Source organism: Pollachius pollachius (assembly GCF_949987615.1).
Source record: "Pollachius pollachius genome assembly, chromosome: 11".
In the NCBI taxonomy this organism is placed as follows: domain Eukaryota; kingdom Metazoa; phylum Chordata; class Actinopteri; order Gadiformes; family Gadidae; genus Pollachius; species Pollachius pollachius.
In genome coordinates, this window is record NC_136944.1 from 11,651,105 (window position 1) to 11,674,271 (window position 23,167).

The window sequence follows — 23,167 nt, forward strand, 5'->3', positions numbered from 1 at the left end:
GGGAAACCCTCTTTAACACTAACCCTCAAGTACTGTCTATAGTGACCTTTTCCCATTTCCCAGCTACCCAATCGACCTTGCATATTCACCGCAAAGAGAGCAAATGTAGGTGTGTGTGTGTGTGGGTGGTACGAGTTAAAGTTCCCTGTATATGTAGCACTGTTTGTAAACTGGCATAACTTATCTTAACAGTTTACAATGGCCAGCATAGAACTATGTACTGCATGTGCAGAGAAACTTTAAAATGTGTTGAGTACCACAAGTTAATGTCCTGTCACACCCGCTCATGACCAGGAAATAAAGCACTGAGGTCCTTCCAACTGGGTTTACAGTTGGAAGGACCTCAGTCAAGGACCAGGTCAAGGTGTACAGTCCAGGTAATAGAACAGTGATGATATATCCTGGCTCTCTGCATGGCAGGAACAATAACCTAACGATTTTGACTGGCAAGTCCGGACCTGGAGTTTTCCACCACTTGTCTGCTTGCCTGGTGTGAGTGTCGGGGCACATTTTTCAGACTCTGAGAACTGAGCATGATATCGGGGACCTTTGTATCCATCAGTGCTGTGCTATCAAATAATTATCAATAAGTAGTTAAGTTTCTGATTTGGGATTTAAGGATTTAACCATAGCATGCCCTCCTATATTTGTTCTCATGTAGTGGATATGCAAAGTAGAACGTAGAGTTGGTTTGGTTGTTTGTTATTTGCATGAATGTGACGGATGTAACCCATTTTCATGTCACCCATATACCCTTAATTGATAACCTAATTAAGTGCGGAAGATTGAAACAGATTTTTTAATGTATTTGTTTTCTATATTTTTGTTATACACTAATACCAAAGAGTATGCTGAGGGGATCTAATCAAATTAAATTATTTTCAGTTTAAGTTTGTCAAGTGATTATTACCAATGTAATTTATTATTTCATGTTACTGTCCTGTCCTCTCCCTCTGGCCCCTCTATCTCTCTCTCTTCCATCCTCTAGGTCTTTATCTTCATATCTCTGGCTCCCGCTGTTCCTCTTCCTCTTGCATGTCTTCACTCTTTGCTGATTTATTTGGCCTAACCCTAATAACCCTTCCATGCCTTTATCTGCCCTGAGCTGCTAATGCCTGCCCTGGTCAATAAGCACAACAATCCCCCTCTAGTGGTGGCAGGGAACAATTACTGCATATAGCACCAAGTATCACTTTCGGTTGTCATAATGCCCATGTGGTTAGCTCCTGTGTGGTTAATTAAAACCGTATGGTTTTAAGGGGTCTCTGTTGCACTGCACATTTGTTGTTAAAAGCATGTTACAGGGTTTGTGTTGGCTGAATTCGGATGTTGAAAGAGTGGAATGGCGTTTTGTTGGACCCCATCAGAGGACTTGGATAGATTGCCTGCTTGAATGTAATTTGTGGACCCTGGCACTCCCAGTTCATGTGCCTATACTTCCATGGACTATTTGGAATTGGGCATACCAAATTATTAAAGGTATTTAAGTACACTACAGGTGAACTTGAATGTCGTACAAAAGTTAATTTATTTCAGTAATTCTACTTAAAAGTGGAAACTAATACATTACATTGACTCATTACATGGAACGTAAGATATTTCAAGACTTTGTTATAATTTGAAGATTAGGGCTTACAGTTTACGAAAACCCCAAATTCAAAATCTCCGCAAAATTTGAATAATACGTGAAATCAATAAAAAAAAAGATGGTGAATTCTACTGAACCAGACTGAGGCCCTGTCCACATGTGTATGATTATTGTGTAAAAACGCAGAAGTCTTGTACGTTTGGGGCGGCCGTCCAGAAGGACCCGGTGTTCTGGGTGCCTGCAAACGCACTCTTTTGAAACCAGGTCCCAGGGTGGAAAAGAGGAAAACGCCCCCCCCTGCGTTTTCTGGTCAAGATTCGCGACAACCCCAGATACGCAAACGATGATGTCATCGGCCACCCACCAGGTGGCCGATGACATCATCAGGTTAGACTTCCGTCTAATTTGTTTTGGATGATTGGAATTGGATCTGTACTTTTTTGTAGCTTTAAATACAGCACCTTGGTAAATTGAATTACTAACTGTACATTATAAAGTATTTTCTGTTCAATCTACAAGGTTTAACAACTGTTGTTCTTCGGTTTCTCCCCCTCGACTGTATGTTGGTATACAGTATGTTTGTATGCTCCGCCTCGTCTCCTTATTGTTTTGGTGGAGAAACAGCGCCACATACAGGCCTGGAATATGTGCTAGAGCGTTTCTACAGCTAGATGCGTTTTTGCAGTGAGTCCATCATTACGGAAATTTTTTGCCACATGCCAAGGAAAACGGGGGGGAGGACAATCTTTTTTTGATAGACCATTTAAAGGCTCAGGAACCCTTTGCCGGTGTTTTGGATTAATCAGCTGATTAGAATGTGACACTTTGAGCCTACAATATTGAGCCTTTTCACAATATTCTAATTTTCAGAGATTTTGAATTTTTAATAAGCTGTAAGCCATAATCATCAAAATGATAACAAATAAAGGCTTGAAATATCTCACTTTCCATGTATTGAGTCTATATAATATATTAGTTTCACCTTTTTAAGTTGAATTACTGAAATACTTTTGCACGATATTCGAATCTTGAGATTTTCACCTGTATATTCCCTGCAACCTGTGCTTGGTTGTTTATATCTCATGCTTAAAAGACCTACCAAAACTTTTGGCTATCAAGTTGCCTTTAAAGGCGAACCTTTTTTGCTGTTGCGTAAGATACTTTCTGAAATAGTGAGCAACAGATTTCTTTTGCTGTATTTGTTTATCCTTTTGGGTCAGGGGATGTAGTATAATGTGGTCTTGAGAAGCCCTTTGATATTTTAACTGTGATTTAAGGTCTCTACATTTGACGTTAATTGATGATAATATTGCTATATAAATATTATAATATAATAGTATCCGGTCAATTGGTTGTGCAAATGTGTATTCACTCCACCTTTACACTAAACTACCAAACCCGGCTTTCATGTGGTATGTGTGTGTGTGTATGTGTGTGTGAACTCGTGCATTGTGTGTGTTGATTGCACTCTGCGTAAAACTTTGGGGTTTTGCTTGCACTTTGTGTAGGTGGAGTTAAGGTTGTGGTTCTGGTTGGGTGGGTTGTGTGTCGCTGTGTGTATGTGTGCTTGTAATGAAGAGGGCAGTTATGTGATCCCTCTTCACCGGGGAGGACCCCACTGTTGAAATCTACACAGACGTGCAAAGGCCGGAGACTGCACCCAAAAAGGTGCGTGTCAGCGGGCGTATGTGCTCTTCTTCGTGGGTCACCGTTGTACACACAATCGCCTCCTCACGTTTCATGGAAACACACGCTGGTCGCGTCAGGGGAGGAAGGTAAAACGGTTATGTTCCATGCATGGGGATGGGTTCCACAACCACGACCCTTGCCGTTGTCGGTTTGTCGTTTATGTTATGACTCCAATGCATTCCCACTGAACGAGGGTTCCCTTTAACCTCCTGCTGCCTGGAGCAGGGTCTATAGCTCGGCCCGGGGCCAATGCTTGGAGAAGGGGGTAGGAGGTTTTGGGGGTATTGGTGGTTGGCGTCCACTGGAGATTGAATGGTGGAGGTGTGGGTGTTTGTCTATAGGTTGATTTGGTTACTTTAGTCTGAGCCTTTAACCCTCTTTAATTCCTTTTTTTCCCCCTCAGCTTCCTATCAATGCTCCCTTAATGATCGCCACGTATAGTCCAGAATGCGTTTGCCTCATGCTAAAGCAGCTGTTTGTATGTTTTGCCACTACATGGCAGGAAGTATTTTCCACAAGCAGTACTTGATTTATTCCTCATTCTACCTTTTTAAGTGTCAGCAGAAATGTTGGTGTCCTAACCTAGCTGTTTCGTTTTCTAAAATAACTCTTAAAACTAGTACTCTTCTGTATCTTTCTACATTACTGTCTTTCAGTCCCTCTCTGGATCCAAATGACGAAATGAAGCCTGTCTGTGAACAGTGCATCGTTTGATTTTGATACCCACTCAATATCCATGGGATAGAAACCAGAAAAACAATTTATCACATTAACTGTATTTATCCAGGCTTGCTGTAAGTCTTCTTCTAGGTACATTTTCTGGGTCCCAGTTGGTGTTCGAACAAATATCAAAATGACAAACATCTCAAGAGGTATATATATTTTTGCATAAGGAAAACGAATGTGGTTTGTGCAAATATAAACCTATGCATAAACGATAAGTACAAGAAGTTCCTAGAAAAAGAGATCCTTTGTTTCGTCATTTGGCCAGAGGATATAGATGTTGGTGGACCAGAATCAACCACCCACACACCCACACAAACACACACACACGCAACTCGACTCATACCCTCCACATTGCCATCTAAGCTCCTTTGTTGTTCCTCTTCCAGGCACCTGGCGCAGGTGGACTCAAAGAACTCCACGTTCTGGCTCCGGGCGAGTCTGGGGGCCACCGTATTCGCCGTGCTGGGCTTCGCCATGTACAGAGCACTGCTGAAGCAGCGATGATTCACCGTCACCGGGGCGCATGCATGAGACATCATATCCCCCGTCCCCCTGCTCCCTCTCGTGCCATAATGGCCGCCTTATTCCTGACAGACTAAAGACTTCTCCCGCCAAACTACCCGGGCCTCGCTGCATCATCACCACCAACCGTGTGTACCTGTCTCAAGAAGAACAAGTGGATGGCCAGATTGATGCATTTTATAAATATATATATTTGAAAATAAAGGGTGTTTTTTTTCTTATTTTGTTGAGTGGAATTGGAAATGGTTTATTTTAGAAATCTTGAGAGATTTGTGCGCAGTTTAGCTGCAGCCAATCTAGGATCATCCTATTCTATTCCAGGCTATACGTAAGGTTGTCATGTTTTAAACTTCTAATTACACATGCACGCATATCAACATATACATTTTAGGATTGAGCCCCTCCCCAGACAATTTAACCTAGAAGAAAATGGCAAGGTTGATGTGACTGTCATCCAAACAAAGCAATTTCTATCTTCAGAAAATTGTGTAATGCACTTTTCTTGTTTATATTAAATTATTTTCTTTCCATTTACTTTATTTTTGGGTCAGTTTATTTGGGGTCTGTATAGAGTGTTTTGCTCAGTGCCACATGGAAAAGATGGAGGGAATAACATTTCGGTGTATTTTAAGTATTATCAATGATTGTTTATCATGAGAATCTCCTTCGTCTTTTCTGCTTCTAAAATGCAACTTTTTTCTGTTCTGTTCTCATTAACTTAACTAAAATTATTTTATTCTACACAATGATCTAATACCCCCCCCCATAAAGCTATGGAACTGTTTATTAGTATGGACTTTTCCAGCATTTACAATATAGGTACAATAAATATGTGAGTTTGATCTGATACTGCCTTGTGTATTTTATTCTGAGTCTTAAAATGGGTGCTGATTGATAAACGTTAAGTTTACTAATAGAGCCAAGCTGGCCCCTCAGGTTCACTCATTACACCTACTTTATGCCCATTGCCCATTTCTCTTTACAGAACCTCTCGAGATCCATCAGGCTGGATGGGGAGTGACGGTGCACAGCAATTTTCAGATCCCTCCAGAGATGTTCAATGGGATTCAAGTCTGGGCTCTGGCTGGGCCACTCTAGGACATTCACAGAGTTGTCCCGGAGCCACTCCTTCAATATCTTGGCTGTATGCTTAGGGTCGTCGTCCTGTTGAAAGATGAACCGTCGCCCCAGTCTGAGGTATGAATAATGGCAAGTGATTCTTCTCTTTATATTTTTAATAAATGTTCAAAACTCTCAAATAAAGTTCCCCTAACACTGGTTTATCAAAACTGAACAGGCTGCAGTGCTTGTCTTTGAATTGGATTATGTTGACAATTAAGTTATTTTTTGAGCGCTTTCTTAAGAAAAGGAAAGACAAAAAACGTTATACCTTAAATACCCATATGGTCATACTCATACTCATATCATTCTAAATAATAACTTAAATAAAAAACTCCTGCATTCCGTGAGAGCGGTATGGAGCGATGACACCCATCGCTTGATATTTGAGCTCATCATGCCCAACGGGAATAGAATACTCATAGTGAGTAACTATAGTCATCTACAGTATGTGCTGGTCGGATTCAACACCCAACCATGGGCCCCCAACGGACCAATCTGTGCCTTGTTGCAGCAGTCATTTGCTTTCTTGTTGTCCCTCTATCTCCCCCTGTAGGCGGCAGACACAGATGTTTTAAGGGCGGAATGGCTTGGCACATAGTAAAAATAGATCAATTTCAAAAAGCTGTGATTCTAGGACAAACCCAGGCTCATTACACAAATGACGGTTCTACTAGTTTTATGCACCAGGGCACGGCTAGTATAAACTAGTGAAGATAACACACATTGACCGTAGCTGGTGCTCGGACAAAGGCCAAAATGAAACACCAGCCTATACTGTTTATGTTTACATCATTCTCACCAGATTCACAGACCATTGAGACCATTGGGTCGGGGGGGGGTTGTTTGTGTGTGGCCATGACAATCTCAATCCTATCGTATGTCACAAAAATATCTGTTGCTGTAATAAGTTCTTTATTTATTCAACCACTATGCATAAGACCAACAATTACCACTTGCACATCATAAAGAGAAGGGGAATTTCACATACTTTGTATGTGCATATGTGAAATATTATGATTCACACAAGCACATACTAACACACCTATATTATACTTAGCTCACGTCACAGTTCTGAAATAGACTACACACCATTAAGACTGGTTCAAAGGGCAAAATTGCTGCCACCAAGTCTTGAACAAAGCTTGGTAGGAATTCTTGTACTGTCCCTCTTCAGAGTTGGATACTTGAAACAGATGACCCTAGACATCATAGGCCTTAATCCTGCTAGTGGCCAACTTGGTTCCAAAGCAGCTGTGTTCGGAGACCTGAATGCAGTTCCCAATAATAAGAAATAAGAATACTTTCTAGCCACTTCACTTACACAATATTGCCATTAGAATTATGAAAAAAAGTTTACACATATAGTCCACATATCTGTAGTGATATTTGAAATTAGCAAAAATGTAATTCTGCATTCCCAATTAAACAACAAAAAAAACTAAAATGCATAACAAATGAGCAAAAACGTAATTGTGCATTCCCAATTAAATAACAAAAAAAACTAAAATGCATAACATTTTACAATTAATCATTGCGAAAACTTAAAGCTTGGTCAGTTTAGCAACCTAATAGTTAAAGAATAACAGCTTTTTGGTTTGTAGTGTAAGTAATGAATAAAAACTGAAAAAAATTAACACAATTCTGTCAACATCAATATATTAGCATTGAGAAGGGAGGGGAATTAGGATTGTGCAAGATTCAGGAAGGAACCCTAATATTTACCATACATAACATAAACATATATACATACATACATAAATACATAACATATATACAATTTTGGTCGCAATATGAAGTATATAATGACAGAGTGCTCATTTCACCAGAACAACATTGTTTTTCATTCATATAATACTCAAATCCTGACAAAAAATTAACATACATGTTAGCTTATTAGTTTACAATGTAAAAGATGATGGCTTTGCCAATAGAGTGTACTCCATCTTCATATTCAAAATGTATTATTGTACACTGCCCATTTTGTGAGCAGCTGTCACCAGCAGCTGTCTCCACCAGCACTGGGAGGAAACTAGGTGTGGGCCTGGGACGGTTCCATGAGGAACTCCTCCAGGACAGTGATGATCCTGCAGGCCTCAGGCAGGTCGCTGTGTTCCGCCTTGGCGTTCTGCAGCAGCACGTCACCGTTGCCGCAGCCCTGGAGGAACTGGCAGCAACGGAAAAGGGCATAATGGCTCATCTCCGCTTGCCGGATGAAGCGCTTCAGGCTGTTCATGTCTTGAATGGCCTGCAGAGGTGGAAGGGGGGGGCGGGCGGGGAGTACAGCTTTACACAGGGACCTTGTGGTCAGTCTGAACAGTTGAATGTAGGTCCATGTCGAAGGATTCCAAGTCTATGTGGCCTACCCTACAAGTAGGTAAGAGCTCCAACACTCCTATGAGATCCGAAGGAGCCGCCCACTTTCTACTCTGCACGATGGAACAGCACCACCAATCCAGTGCTGGCATATGGAAAATGGCACAACTCCTTTCACACACATCCTGTACATGTTCCCCCGGTCACACCATCGACTGTCCCATCCCTGTTCCAACCAGTGCAAGGGAGGGATGCCAAGAGGTGGAACTTTCGCAAGGCAAACTGGGCAGGCTTCACGACACTAGTGAAAATGGCAGCTGCTGGCCTACCACACCCGTGCTACAACAACCGATATTATGCCTACGACTTGTTCTGCAAGATGTGTTCAGCCGCTGCTAAAAAGAACATCCCACACCCATGTAGAAGCAAAAAGCCAGCGTAGATAGGGACAAAGCAGCAGACTAACTACTCTGCAGGCAAAACGAGAAACGTAGGCAACGATGGACAGAGACTGTGGAATCAATCGACTTCACACACTCCAGCCGCCGGGCGTGGCAGACCATGAACAAGCTGAACGGAAGGTAAACAATCCCAGCACAATGTCCAGTCACGGCTCCATCACGTCCCTCCCGATAAGTAATGGCCGCTTCCCTAATGCAGACAAGGACATTGCCAGAACAACATCAGCAAGAGTCCATGAGTTGTCCTGGGCCCCAGGATGCAATTCCAACCATCCACTGTTTCACAACACCAGAAATTGGACAGGCCATCCAACGCCTGAAGACAAGTAAGGCACCAGGTGAAGACAGCTTCTACCTGGAGTACATTGAACACCAAGGCAAGAAGGCAACCGGCTGCACTCCTTCCTCTCTACATGTCTGCAACATTCAAAGCCGCCAGAACTGGCGCCGTGCCAAGGTGATAGCCCTGCTGAAGTCAAACAAACCAAGCGACGACCCCAAGAGATACCGGCACATCTCATTGCTCTGCGTTCCATACAAGCTCCTCAAACGTCTTATCCTGGCACGTCTCAAAACAGTTATTGACCCCACACTGCCCAAAGAACAAGCTGGCTTTCGAAGTGTTAGGTCAATAACAGACCAAGTGACCCTCCTGTTACAAGACAGAGGACAGGAGAGAAGGCTGGCACCGTTTTCCTGGACCTCACAGCTGCATATCTAACTGTCTGGCTGCGCGGACTACATATGAAGCTTCTTGAAACCATCCCAGACAAGCACATTTTGAGCTTCCTTATGGAGATGCTGAGTAACCGCAGCTTTCGGCTACACACCTGCAACGGCCTAAGCAGGAGGGTGAGAAAGCTCAAGCATTGAGCCCACAAGGCTCAATGCTGGCACCTATGTGGTTCAACATCTACATCCACGACCTACCAGCAAAATGAACATCATGGTTGACAAAACCCCACTACAGGACCAGCCCTTCCTCACAATATTCGGCGTAAAGCTTGACAGAACACTCTTTGTCATTCAGACAAAACCTGGATACGGCCGAGGCATAGACAACCTCCCGTGCCGAGCTAATACGGTGTCTAGCCGGCACCACATGGGGAGCCTAGACAAAGACACTACGCATTTCCATGTGCTGAATACCGTGCTCCTGTCTGGTGCCGTAGCCGTCACGTCAACAAGCTGGAAACTGCCCTTAACACCGCCCTACAGACTGTCTCTGGATGCCTACGAGCCACTCCAACCAACCAACTGCCCTTCCTCGGAGGAATCGCTCCTGCAGAGGTCAGGCGAGAAGGAGCCATGCTGACCCTCGCTCGAAAGCGCAGGCGAGTGAATCCAACCTCCTACACAAAATCGCAAAAGAGATTTTGGCACATGCGCCTCAAGCCCCGGCACCCCTTTGCTTCACACGCCCAAGAACTGCTCCGCACAACACCAGCCGACACCTCCAAGGCTGCCTGGGTCAAGGCGAAATGGAGGGACCAGTGGAAGTCAGCGGAACCATCTCCCCCCACGGCGTTCCTGGCCAGTACCTGCCCCGAAAGCAGTAGACCGCCTGAGGACAGATGTGGGACGATTCGGGGCAGCAATGCTGAAGTGGGGTATCGCGGACAGTGCCCAATGCCAGTCCGGAGACCCACAACAAACTGTGGAACATATTTAAACTAGTTCCCTAAACACCGCGCCCGAACGGCGAATGTGGTCTAATTGACCTTGATCATAGGACGTTGGACTGGCTAGCCTCAACAGAGCTGAAGGTCTCAGGACATCAGCCAGAAGGATTCAAACCAACCCTCCCTGTAAGCTCTGATACCTTGCAGAGGATTTGGCACGATAATGTTAGAAGTTATTATTAAGAAATGTATGAAAGTGAAACATTTATGAAGAAACTTTTATAACTTTATAATTCACAAAAAATTAATAAATGTAAGTGATCCCACCTTGAGTTTGAAGTTCTCAAGTATCTGTCTGAGAAGGAAGGGATTGCAGCTCTCCGCCGCGTTAAGGAATGCCTGGATCCAGTCATCACAGAAGCGGTTACTAACTGGAGAAGAGAGCAACAATCTGAGCTATAAATAATACTGAGGACAATAAAAATAGTTACATTTATTTATATTGCACACAAACAATAAATTATATATGGTTGTGTTTTATATAGATGTATACAAAATGTGTAAATGCTAGGTGTGAAACAGTTCACAGTATGATTCTGTCATTGTACAGTTTTGATACATTGATCAAAAAGTACCAAAATAGTTATTAGTTATTATCACTATACAAAATCTGCTTTGGATGCTTTTCAACAAAGGAACAAAAGGCTATTTCCCTCTGAGTCAGGGCACTGGATGAGGATGCTTGTGGAGGTGATCTGACGGCTGCTGCTGCCTACCCGTGTTGGACAGTGTGGGGGGGGTGGTGGAGCAGTCGATGACCAGGTCGGAGGGGGGCTCCTCAGACATGGCCTTACACAGGGATGTTGTGGCCTCTTGCTGGGAGAGCCCCTGCAAGCTGGCCGCCTTAATGAACCTGAGGGTCAAGGCAGAGAGGAACAAATGTTGGACTGCCACTAACCATTATCTTTATAGTTTATTAAATATAACCATTCTTTTTTTCCACATTACCCCCCCCCCCCCAAAATAAATAGGATTAATAATAATTGCATAAATTGTTAAACAGTTAGATATGTTTTCGCCTCATGCTGTTACCCTGCCAGAGCCCTGTCTCTGAAAACCCACTTTTAGTTGATTATGTGTATTCACATTCATCCTGTTATCAACCCCTCCCTGCCAAACATAGGTCTCTATCTATCCACTGCTCATGAGGAGTTGATCGAACACTTGATGTGCATTTCACCTTCATCCTGTTCTCATCCTCCTCCTTGCCAGACCTCTGTCTCCAACCTCGAATGTCCCTTCTTTTGTCTTACGGCCCAACAACAGATCCACCACAGACCAACAGGTCGGGGGACCATCATGGGAGAATAATAATTTGAGAGCACGCAGGTTTAAAATGCAGAAACAGAAAACAGAAGGATTGTTTTGGGTATGTGTTAGGAGTGTGTTGAACGAAGTAATGACTCTGGTATTTTTCGAAGGTCCGAAAATGTTATGTCTTAAATGTGCTTGCTTTATACGACTGGCCGCCAAGAAATCTATTAATAATAAATGTTATAATATAAGCAGCAAATGTTTAATATTGGTCCTTCATAATTGACTTGGAAAACTTATTTTTTCATTAAATATTTCACTACTGGACCCCTCATGACTCCCATTCACATTCTGGTTGTAGTTATTACTCTAGTATAGTAGTACTATTTTACTGCTTGGTTTTTCATTATAATGTTGTTATACTTTGTTTTTTGATATTTTGCAATGGTCATTTCGTTTCTTGACTCTTCAGCGAGTCTTTGGTGTTCGGTCACAAGACTGTGGGTGTCGTGTTGAAATGATCCACTAACCGTAGGCCTGTAAAAGTATTTGACTATTACTGTAACTAACAAAATAAATTAACTTTTCTAACTACATCTGATATAGCTTACCATGTAAGGTTATTGAATATATTATAATACTCAGAAACTCACATAAATATAACTGAATGTATAATAATTTAAAGTGTTAAGTGTCAACTAACTCACCTGGCGATGTCCTTCTTCGTCCTTTCATCTGATTTGACCTCAACATGGGTGTGACTCAAAGCCTGAATACAGCAGTAACATTTGAATGCAACAAATATTATGTAATGATAAGTAGGAGTGGGCGAAGGTATGGTACAAAATAAAGTGTATTCCCGTGATAATCTCAGAAATCCCTCTTATTGCGATACATTCTAAAAGTTGTATCTTTTCGACTTATATCACGTTACGGGGCCCAACTCTGAGGTATTCCCGTAAAAACAGTCAATGAGAATCAATTATTTTAATCCCATTTAAAGCAACTACCACATTCTATCCTTCTCTACACGAGTCAGAGTGATGCGGCTATCCATGATTGACAGTTACATTCTGGGAACCCAATTGGAATAGCGAGAAAGAAAAAAAGACTGTTGTTGTGGGTTGTGATGGAATATTGTAGAGGGAGGCCTGCGGACTCACAGCGTGAAGCAGGAAGCTAATACTGCTCTGGACCAGCTGGACCACACGATGGATGTGCAGCACCGACTCTTCGTACCACTTACTTAGATACGGACGGATCTCCGTCTCCAGGTTAGTTAGCTGATGCCAGCAGAGAAATAAGGAGAAATAACAATCATCAACCATAAATCGTGACTTGGGAGGTTCAGATTATTTACAGTGTGCCGTGCAGCCTTTTTCACAAATCTGATGTGTTTCCATACCTCAGGGGTTTGTAGGCAGCTTTGTAGGCCTTGGACATACTTATCCAGCTCTTGTCTAAATGTGTGTTCAGTCAAGAAAAGGAAGCGTACGTGTGTTTGAGAAGTCAATACTTAATACATGCAAGGCAAGACAAGACGTCTCACAGTTGTTACGTCAAAACAAGTGAACGCTAATATTACGCTAATATTATGTTGTGTGTGTGCACGAGCACACACACAACAATGGGGCAAGGATATAGATTGAGCCCCTTCTCTGAGCCCCCCATGAAGCAGATGACATAGCCATTGCCTTCGGCGTCAGGCTGATCTGGGGAGTGCTCCTGCTCCAGGAGACAGCAATAGCAGCCCACGTTCTGCTCTGGGACGCTGGCCACAAAAAGAGAAAGAAGGAGATATTACATACACACCCAGTGTTACGCAGGAGCCGGTGTGAGGCAAGTGAGGCAATAAAACATGATTGACTAGCAGAGTCCACAGACTGTAGATTGTGCCCAGTGTATTTATTTTCAGCGCTCAAACAATTTCAGAATTTCGAGCGCATTCAGATGCAATCTTTGTGGGGACTAAGATCTGAATGTGATTGAAACTGAATTTTTCCTCCTTCAGACTCTATCGGACCAAATAGCTAACAATATTCGACTAGATAGTAAGCCCAGTTCTTACACCTTTAAGTAAAAGAGATGATATGAGAGGACTGTGGAATGACATCATTAAGGCTGGGATTTCTGGCCTTTGTCCTGTGTTATGTGACGCCAATCAAACCATGCTCATAATTTTTTATTGCGCAACCTATTCCATTTCGCCTTTGTGTGCACTTCCTTTCATTGGATGATATTGAATTCAGTGAACGACTTTTTTCGTCTTCTGTTGCATGTGGATCCCGGGCAGAAAGACTAAAGAGAGTTTCAGCCAATGGGGGTCCTCTAATAAACAAACAAAACAGGGTCACCTGATATCCACAGTGGCTATGTTGCCCATGCCCTCCAGCAGGGCCCCCTTGCTCAGCCTCCTGGAGATGTAGCAGCGAAGCTCAGGCTCCGCCTCCGGCGGCAGGCTGCTGTCCACCAGGCTCAGGCTGTGTGTTAGGGGCGGGACACAACGCGGTATTATGTTACTGTGATTATGGCGAGCCAGCGCCTGGTGACGAACCGGGAGCAGTATGAGGAATTTTGCAACCAGTCAAGTCAAACGACGAGGCGGACGAGATGGGAGACCAATTCACAAGCACACCAAGATCACGATACCACCACACGTTAACGATTACACACGGAACGATAACACACGGAACGACCGGGACCCACAAAGCCCTTGTGTCCCCAATGTGTTTCTAATAACGACATCGTCATTAAGATGTGTGTGTGATTGGATGTTCATTTTTTGCTGCAAGGCACAGACATAAAGGCATCGTTTTCACAACTCACACATTAAGGAGTCTAATGGAGAAGTCACACAGACTGGACGAGCTCTTGCAAATATTATGAGGGCGTGGTAGCATGGTAGTGTAGAAAAAACAACAAGCACAGCCATGGCGTCAAATCAGAAGGCAAAACAATCAGCTTAACAAACAGAATGGATGATTCCAATCTTGATTGGTTTCCTGTGGTAGCAGCATGTACAGACCACGGAACGACCACGGACAGCGAGGAAAACCGGTCGGTGGTTTCCTTGGTTACCTAAAGTCGTCCTGACTGGTGGTGGAGTCTGCTCTCCTCTTGTTCCATGCAACACTTTCCTCAGAAGTCTCAGATCTAAGACAATTCACATTATTTCACAGTCGATTGAATAACATTGGAGATTGCAATGTGTGGATTGTTCTGTGGGTCAAATATGTTGAAATGTAGGCCCAAAACATGTAAAACGTGTGCGCACATGTGCTCCTCACTAACAACAAGCAGAAAAGCAAGGCAAACACTGCCTTGGATAGTATTGTACAGCTAAACGACGTGATCAAAGACATCCATCCTATGTTGACAGAATGCATTCGAGCACAAAATCTGCATTCTGCTTATGTAAAACTTTGTCTTGAATTTTAACGGTTACCTGGTGCCTTGATATAGATAGATGGCATAGTAACAGTTCAGCTGTGTCTTCTGGTTATAGCCTCCAATGTCATCGCTGTCAAAGTCATCTCGCTCCTCTACATCAATTGAATCTTGGAAGGAAGAGGTCTGAGACGTAAACATTGCTGGATTTGGCTAACCGGTACGCTGTTAAATTACGTCTTAACTGACTTAACTGGTGAAACGTGCTCAATTATTAATGAGCTGTCGACGTGAGTTTTGTCGATATAATTACGGCACTAGTGCATCTCTTAGTAAATAGACTGTCAAATGTTTTGCAGTGGATACGGTCCGCGCATGCGTCTTAATGTCTCGATCACAGTGTCCGACTGTAATATTGACTGTAGTCATTGGTTCCACCACAAACATTTGCAAGGATAATTGACATTCGTGAAGCGCAATGTTTTAGGAATTGAAATACGCTTTAATATACTATTTTAATTGTTATCAACTCCAAGATGTGCAGAAAACTATAGATAATTATTTGCTGGTTCTTATCTCACGCAATGTTTCAGTTTCAGTCTTCAGTAAAGGCGCGTTCATGGTCCTGGTGATAACGAGACGCCTCGTCAGTGATGACGCTCACGCTTACGCTTGTGCCCGACAGCGACCGTTCATGTGCACTGCTTTCGGAACATAAAAGTTCTTTACAGCAGTTTTTTTTATCAGATGAAAACCAGTCAGAGCTAAACAGAACTTAGGATCGGTTTCAAGTTCGAACGCCTTTGCTTCCTTGTAGCCTATCACCTACTATCCTTTTGCTGAGAGGCAAATTGTATTGCCACTGTATGGAAGGCTAAACTTGCCCTTATTTAGAGCTGATTTACCAGTACACAATGTTTAAAACTGAGCAAAGTCTATGCCAACACACGGTTACAACGTCAATCAATAGTAAAGTATGTGATATGATGGTTAATTCTTTTATATTGAGTAAAACTTTCATGTTCCGCCATTGATGTAAATTATTTTAGTCAATGCTATTTCTGATGACATGTTTCACAGTTATGCATGGTTTCTTCCCCACATACAACATGGACAACACCAAATAAGGTTGTATGATTTTGTAGATAAGTTAAAGACTACAAACATGGCCACTTTGCCATTTCCGCTAAAGCCAAGACCGTAGGTTAACCTGGGTAAATTAGAACATTCCGCCCACTCCCAATATACAATGTTTGTTTACGTGTGTTCGAGAGATGCTTCATGAACCACCTCCAGAATGCAAGCTTGTTTACCTTGTGTCTCTGTTAGAATAAACCACGTTTACCACTACCACATTTACCACTCTCCGAGTCATACCTCGCCCGAGACGACCATACCACAAAGCATCAAAATAGTTTTTCATCACCATGTTCATGCGCGTCACTAGTAAACCACACGTCACCAACTGGGCAACTCTGTTATCAAAATCTGGCCCCAGTTGCCGAACGGAAGTAGAATCATAACAGCGTCATGAGGTGTCGTTCAGGAGAACTTTCCGATGTCACGAAAATGAAAGAACAAGAAGTGCTAGTATTCTTTTTACGCCTTGTGATCTGATATAAACAGTGTCTGTAATAACGCAGTTTAAAAGAACGGCGTTAGGTAACGCTGTTATTTTTTCAGTAACGGGTAATCTAACTAATTACTATTTCCGTTGTTACAACGCCGTTACCGTTACTGAATGTTAAATGCGGTGCATTACTATGAATTGATTGAATAAAAACGAGCGTATGCGAACGCATCCCTGGCTCCACACAAACTGCTACTGAGGAGACCGGGTGGGTTAACAACGAGATAAGCGATTACGAATGGCCAATCGGAGCCAGTGTTTTTACACACAAGCCAGGACACGCGCGCCACACACACATACACACACACACACACATACACACACACACACACACACACACACACACACACACACACACACACACACACGTGCTTCGATGAAGCAGCAGAAATGGCGAGTCCGGAGCAATCCGATGAAAAGTTGACATTTTCAAGGTGGAGATATAAGCACTACTTCAAATTCATTGAGGGCAAAGGCAAGAACGTGCATGTAAACAACTCTAATTTAATGAAGCATCTCACAATGACACACGCATCTACAAAGCTTGTGGCCAAAAACACAGATACCTCCACGACCACAAATTCTTTGACGTATAGCAACTTTTTTTTTACAATAACACAAATAGTAACTTTCCCTGGTAACTAGTTACTTTTATTATATAGTAATACAGTTACTAACTCAGTTACTTTTTGGAACAAGTAGTAAGTAACTATAACTAATTACTTTTTTAAAGTAACGTTCCCAACACTGGATATGAATATATTAGCTTTCTCAATAAGTTACAGCTTTTCTACATGTTCTATTAAAGGAAAATGTCTTCCCTGTCGTCATTGTGTTTAACAAGCCAATACCGCGCCAGGGGGAAAAGCCAGCTTGGTGATTGGCTCCCACAAAAAAATCGCCGGCAGAATGGTCGGGGCTACCCAGTCTAGAGTAACATAGGATCCAGCAATCAACTGTTGGTCAGCTTGTAGGAGTGCTCTTCAGAGGCTGTTGATTGAACTTGAAATGTTTATATTCTAATTGATTGAAAGCATTGTTTTTGTGATTTACAGTGATTTACTGAATTAAACATTGAATAAACATTGATTCATTCATTTTCTTTCTTTCTAAACGTTTATATTCCATGCCAGTGGCACAATATTTATAAGTTTCTAAGTTGATATAGGCCAAATATTAATAATTAAGCGCTTTCCAAGACAGCCCAAGCGCTTTACATAGTGTGTGTGTGTGTGTGTGTGTGTGTGTGTGTGTGTGTGTGTGTGTGTGTGTCTGATTAATGGTAAGTAATTTCAGGTGTGCAATTGAAAGCCTGCCACTGTCGTCTTGTTTGATTGTTGATTGTTTGGTTGTTAAGTGTCGTGAGCAGCGGACACTTAAATCAAGTAGGTTGCAGAAGAGTGTCTGGTCCCCAACTTCAAGCAGCTTAACTGTTAACTTAAGCGTGAAGTTTGATTTACAGGATGAAGACCTCCACGCCTTTCTTGCTCCTTACTTTACTGTCCTCTGCAATCTGCATACCACCGTCTCTTCCCCTTCATCCTCTGCCTGGACAACAAACGTTCACCCAGCAAGAAACGTACAATGAAAAAAGTGAACGCGTTAAAACTGTTGCAGTGTCGTGCTACCCGGACTTAATGGAAATCACGGTAAAAGCTGACATGTTTGAAATCGGAGCTCCAATTCAGCCGGCTGAGCTGCGTCTCGGCGTGGTCTATGGCCATGTCTGCAGCGCTCTGGCGACATCCAAGGAAGAGTACACAATTGTCGTTGGGCTTTCAGACTGCGGAACCAAGCACTGGGTTAGCATAAACTTAAATGTATGTGTGTTCATTTTTGTAATGGCACATACAATGAATAGCTTTCTTTGCTTCCCACAGATGACTGAGAGTTCCCTGGTCTACACAAACCTTCTCATCTACACTCCTGCGACGTCTGAAGACGGTTTGATCCGAATGGAGGAGGCAGTTATTCCAATTGAGTGCCATTATGAAAGGTCTACATCTCTGCTCCTCTACCATGACTCATTAGCCCACATGTTCTAGGCCTACCATGTATGGCATTTCTTTGTCCTGATTCCTCAGGAAGTACAGCTTATCCAGTTCACCTCTCCAACCTACCTGGATCCCGTTCACCGCCACTCAATCAGCTGTGGAAACCCTTGACTTCAACCTCAGGATCATGACAAGTGTGTTCTCTTGGGCGTCAGTGGCCATTTTTTATAAATGTCTTGGTTGGATACTATTTACTATTCTGTAGTCTTTTACAAAAAGTCTTGACTTTTTGCATGTCATTAAGGAATGTTTTAGTCTTTAGGTCAGGCTACCTCAAGTACCCTTGCTCGGGGGAATTGAACCAGTACTATTTTGCTTCTGAGTCAAACAGCCTAGCCCCTACATTATCCTGCTCCAATACCCCATCCTATCCCACTTGGTCTTCGTCAGCCCTCGCTAGTTTACTTGTGTTTGTTAGGCGACTGGCTGCACGAGAGGAGCTCCAACGTGTTCCACCTCAGCGAGCCCATCTGCCTGGAGGCATCCATCAGGGTGGGCAATCACATGGACCTCAGGGTGTTCATGAGCAGCTGTGTGGCCACGCTGTACCCCGCCAGGGAATCCATGCCCCGATACGACTTCATTGAAAACGACGGGTGAGTGTGCCTGAGAGCTTTCAATCTTGAACTTTAAAACGACACTCAGAGATTCAACTCGTGACTGGGGATCGTGGTCGGTCTTAGGTGCCTGATGGATTCTCAGCTGCAGGGTGCCCACTCCCAGTTCCTCCCCCGGACCCAGGATAACAAACTTCGCCTGGTCATCGATGCCTTTAGATTTCACCAGGAAGAACAGGGAGAAGTAAGACGTCAAACATTTATTATGATAAATGGAAGTCTTGGTAGTTTGTAAATGTAAATCTCTACAGTAATTGACTACTCTCCACAGCTCTACATTACATGCCAGCTAACTGCTACACCCGTCACTGTTGATGCTGAGAAACCAATGCTCCAAACCAAGGCGTGCACTTACATGAACGGAAGGCAAGCCTAATTTGATCCTGCTGTATACTGTGCACTTGAAAAAGAAAAAAGATTGTAAAATGTTTTACTTTTTTTAAGATGGCGCTCTGCTGACGGCAATGACTACTTATGCGGCGCTTGTGGTGGGCAGAACGAGATCGTTCAACCCCGGAGCTATGGCGCTTTTCCTCCTCTTAGTCATGCAAACTCTGCAGCATCCAGCTCCTGGAAGAGTGGCTCGAAAGAACAAGGTACAAATCATGAATTTCTACAAAAAGCTTGTGATTAGACTTTACATATGGTTCTGAAACTATTCATTTGGGTATTTGTCCAGTGTATGACGATGAAGAACGTGTGGGTCCCATCCTGGTGTTGCCAACCAAGAAAAGTGGCCTCATCCCTAAAGAGGATGTCCCTCCCATCATCTCCAAAATGGGAAGCTCTGCTTTCTACGGAAGCCAGTGGAGGAGTGGCATGGCCCCAAAGATGGGCATGGAGTCGAAAAAGGGTAAGAATCTGAAAGATCAAATGACCAGAGGTTGTACCTTGATCTCAGCCCTACAAATTGCCTTTCATCTATTTTTCTGTTGCAGATCTAGGACTGGTACCTTTGCTACCGTCATTGAAACAAAGAGTCCATAAAGAGTTGAACAAAGCAGAGAAATATGTCACTACTAAACAAGGTAGAGTAAATAAAGGGCTGATTGAGGTTTTGGACCTAGCAATATTTTTGCTATAATGAGTTGCAACCATTCTACTTTATGGCAGAAGAGGATGAGGCCAGTGGTGAGGATGAAGCTGTGACTACAGCTGATGTGGCACAGAAGGCGCCTACTCTACCTAGCGTGCCCTCAGACCTGGCAAAGCCTGAAACACAAGCCCCCCAGTCTGAAGGCCGAGCTGAGAACAAGAATACGACAATGATGGCCCAGCAAACCGAAGAGCAGAAACTTCTAGAGGAAAATAAACCCAAAAAATAAACATTAAATTGACTCTCCATTAACGATTTATATTGTTCTGTCCAGTTTCTGTAGCACTTGCCTTTCACCAAGTCTTTATATATATTTCTGTTATATCACTACAGTAAACTAGACAAGCCGAGATGGGTCATTTTAAGAGCACTTTTATGTTTGGTTGGTTGCAGACTATTTTGTCAAACTGTTACAAGTGAGTCATTTATAGATGGGTTTTACGGTCATGGATGTTGGAAGGAGCCTTGACTGCTCAGAGTGACACCTTTGCTGCCTCTTAAAGTACCGGCAGGTGTATTTACATTTAACCCAAAATGTATTCATAATTGCTCTAAAGTGTGTACCAACAAAATGGATGCTTGGGTAGTATATTTAAATGCTCATGTTAATCCTGAACAAATCTAATTGTTGGACACAATCTGCACTAAAGTTTGGTTCTAGAGTTAGGATTTCCTTTTAGTTTTCGGGCCAATATTCTCAATACAAGCCAAGAGCCTAGGGTTACTTTTGATGGGCTACAGACCTAGAATGAGGCCAGAACAGGGTCCAGATTCCTCAAATACTACCCCAGGAGTACCGCAATCCCAGGACTGTGCCCACAGTCCCAGGAGATGAGGATTGCCCCATTTGTAATGGCTTTATCATGATTGTGCTCCTGACACAAAGTCAACCACCTTATTTACATTTAAAAAAAATGTCCAATTCACTACCGGTTCTTGGTACCTTCATGTTTTTAGACTGCTTTTGAAACGAGGTATGCATGTCATTGGCTAGTATTTAAACTTGGGTGTGTTTTTAATTTTTAAACAAATTACTTAAATTAAAGCTTGCAACTCTTAACTACAGAACCTTAACACTTGTCTTTCTTAATGTGATAAAATCAAACTGACATTCGGATGAAGATTAACCGTTATGCATCTCTGTACAGTCTAACAATTAGTTGAAAAGTGAGCAGTAAACATGCTCATTAAAAGATGATGGTTGTGGAAAATTGGAGTTATTGGTATGAAGGCACACCTGTAGGTGTGGAGGATCATTAGATTCTCTAATGGCCTAAGTTGGCATTGAGTCAGATGGAAAGAAGCTTACTATATAAACAACTTCACAGCCTATGTTATGATGTCTGCCAGAGCGGACATCGAAGCCTTCATTCGAAATCACATCGACTGCAAGAGTTGCAATGCCGATGTTAAAAGCTCTCCAACTCAACCGTCACCGAGGTGGAGTTAAACAGGCCAGATGCAATGATGCTACGGCACCCATTGCGGCGCAGATTCAGCGGGCGGCATAGGCTCTCCTCTGCCAAACCCTGGAGTCAGCCCGAGCCCTGGGGGTGGGGCAGGGACAACCTCCATCGGGGCCCCCACCAGGTTCTGCTGGAGGGCGGCGTTGGAGCGACCTTTGTGGCCCCCAGCCATCCATTGGACCACATCCTCCAGCGCCTAACATCTGGCCAGTCGACCGGCATGCCGGCCCGGCAGTAGATACTGACAATTGCTTAGAGTTCAGGCAAAAGGCTAAATATTGTTTGTACTTATGACAGCCATAACATAAATATTCCATGCATTTGTGGAATAACATAAGCAATGCACTCAATAGCTTTTTAATTTTATCAAAAATGTTTGGAAAAAGGTGGTTCATAATCATTGAAAAAATTTCAAGGTTGGCTCTGAAAGACTTAAGACAAATTATTTAACATTACTTGTAATTCATAAAAATCAAAGTACATAATCTCATAGGTTCACCATTCAAATCAGTTCACAAAAAACACAAAGCCCAGTTTGATTCAATATACGTCATCAGAGTAAATCTACAACAAAAAACATGCCCAGAATGTGTCCGAGCATTTCTATGGGATTCTAATAGATATCTCTTTGTACAACCATAATATCCCATGTCATTGAGAAAAAAGGACCCAGAATTATCTCACTGACAAACGAATCTAATCTATTTTAACTGTCTGCTTATATATATTTTAGTTTTACACTTTTTGCTATTGTTATCACAGCATCAGTGGCTATTATTTGTGAGTAATATGGATCATGGCAACCATTTTAAAGCGAGGACATTGTGGAAAGTCATGGCCAGTCAATGTTAGCCTTTGCTGTTTCCGTTTTATTGGGCACGATATTAGATTCAGCGCAAGAGGGACCCCTTCAGAAAATAAGATTGCTCATAATTCTTATTCTGAACTTCTAATAATGTATACCAGAATACAGTGGGGCAAAAAAGTATTTAGTCAGCCACCAATTGTGCAAGTTCTCCCACTTAAACAGATGAGAGGGGCCTGTAATTTTCATCATAGGTAAACCTCAGCTATGAGAGACAAAATAAAAAAAAAAAATCTAGAAAATCACATTGTCTGATTTTTAAAGAATTTATTTGCAAATTATGGTGGAAAATAAGTATTTGGTCAATAACAAAAGGTCATCTCAATACTTTGTTACATGCCCTTTGTTGGCAATGACAGAGGTCAAATGTTTTCTGTAAGTCTTTACAAGGTTTTCACACACTGCTGCTGGTATTTTGGCCCATTCCTCCATGCAGATCTCCTCTAGAGCAGTGATGTTTTTGGGCCTTCGCTGGGCAACACAGACTTTTAACTCCCTCCAAAGATTTTCTATGGGGTTGAGATCTGGAGACTGGCTAGGCCACTCCAGGACCTTGAAATGCTTCTTACGAAGCCACTCCTTCGTTGCCCGGGCGGTGTGTTTGGGGTCATAGTCATGCTGAAAGACCCAGCCACGTTTCATCTTCAGTGCTCTTGCTGATGGAAGGAGGTTTTCACTCAAAATCTCAATATACA

General features: G+C 42.8%; 3 protein-coding genes across 8 annotated transcripts in view; 2 read left to right on the top strand and 1 right to left on the bottom strand.

The window, feature by feature from the left end:
• LOC307082150 (mitochondrial Rho GTPase 1-A) overlaps positions 1 to 5,372 on the top strand; it is a 28,240-nt gene extending 22,868 nt beyond the window's left edge. For 3 of the 6 annotated variants that reach the window (XM_079745620.1, XM_079745619.1, XM_079745623.1), the window contains one exon: positions 4,390 to 5,372. In XM_079745620.1, the coding sequence (XP_079601746.1) occupies positions 4,390 to 4,507 (118 nt within the window). In that variant the 3' untranslated portion in view covers positions 4,508 to 5,372. Of the gene's footprint in view, positions 1 to 988; positions 4,226 to 4,389 lie in introns of those variants that run through there. The other 3 variants (XR_013812197.1, XM_079745622.1, XM_079745621.1) reach the window with 3 other exon arrangements.
• Positions 5,373 to 6,560: 1,188 nt separating this feature from the next.
• On the bottom strand, positions 6,561 to 15,115 carry cUnh17orf75 (chromosome Un C17orf75 homolog). The gene is made up of 10 exons (XM_079747133.1): positions 14,803 to 15,115; positions 14,436 to 14,510; positions 13,712 to 13,837; positions 12,979 to 13,128; positions 12,763 to 12,817; positions 12,521 to 12,640; positions 12,065 to 12,126; positions 10,820 to 10,956; positions 10,371 to 10,474; positions 6,561 to 7,892 (listed from the first exon to the last, which is right to left on the bottom strand). The coding sequence occupies exons 1-10, from the start codon at positions 14,943 to 14,945 to the stop codon at positions 7,677 to 7,679; spliced, it is 1,188 nt and encodes a 395-aa protein (XP_079603259.1). The 5' UTR covers positions 14,946 to 15,115; the 3' UTR covers positions 6,561 to 7,676.
• Positions 15,116 to 17,837: 2,722 nt separating this feature from the next.
• On the top strand, positions 17,838 to 20,370 carry LOC307083271 (zona pellucida sperm-binding protein 3-like; the record flags this gene model as incomplete). Its single annotated transcript, XM_079747103.1, has 10 exons — positions 17,838 to 18,176; positions 18,255 to 18,370; positions 18,459 to 18,562; positions 18,847 to 19,024; positions 19,112 to 19,229; positions 19,317 to 19,411; positions 19,490 to 19,641; positions 19,725 to 19,898; positions 19,984 to 20,073; positions 20,159 to 20,370. 10 exons carry the CDS (start codon positions 17,838 to 17,840, stop codon positions 20,368 to 20,370), a joined length of 1,578 nt encoding a protein of 525 aa, XP_079603229.1.
• Between the last annotated feature and the right edge of the window lie 2,797 nt (positions 20,371 to 23,167).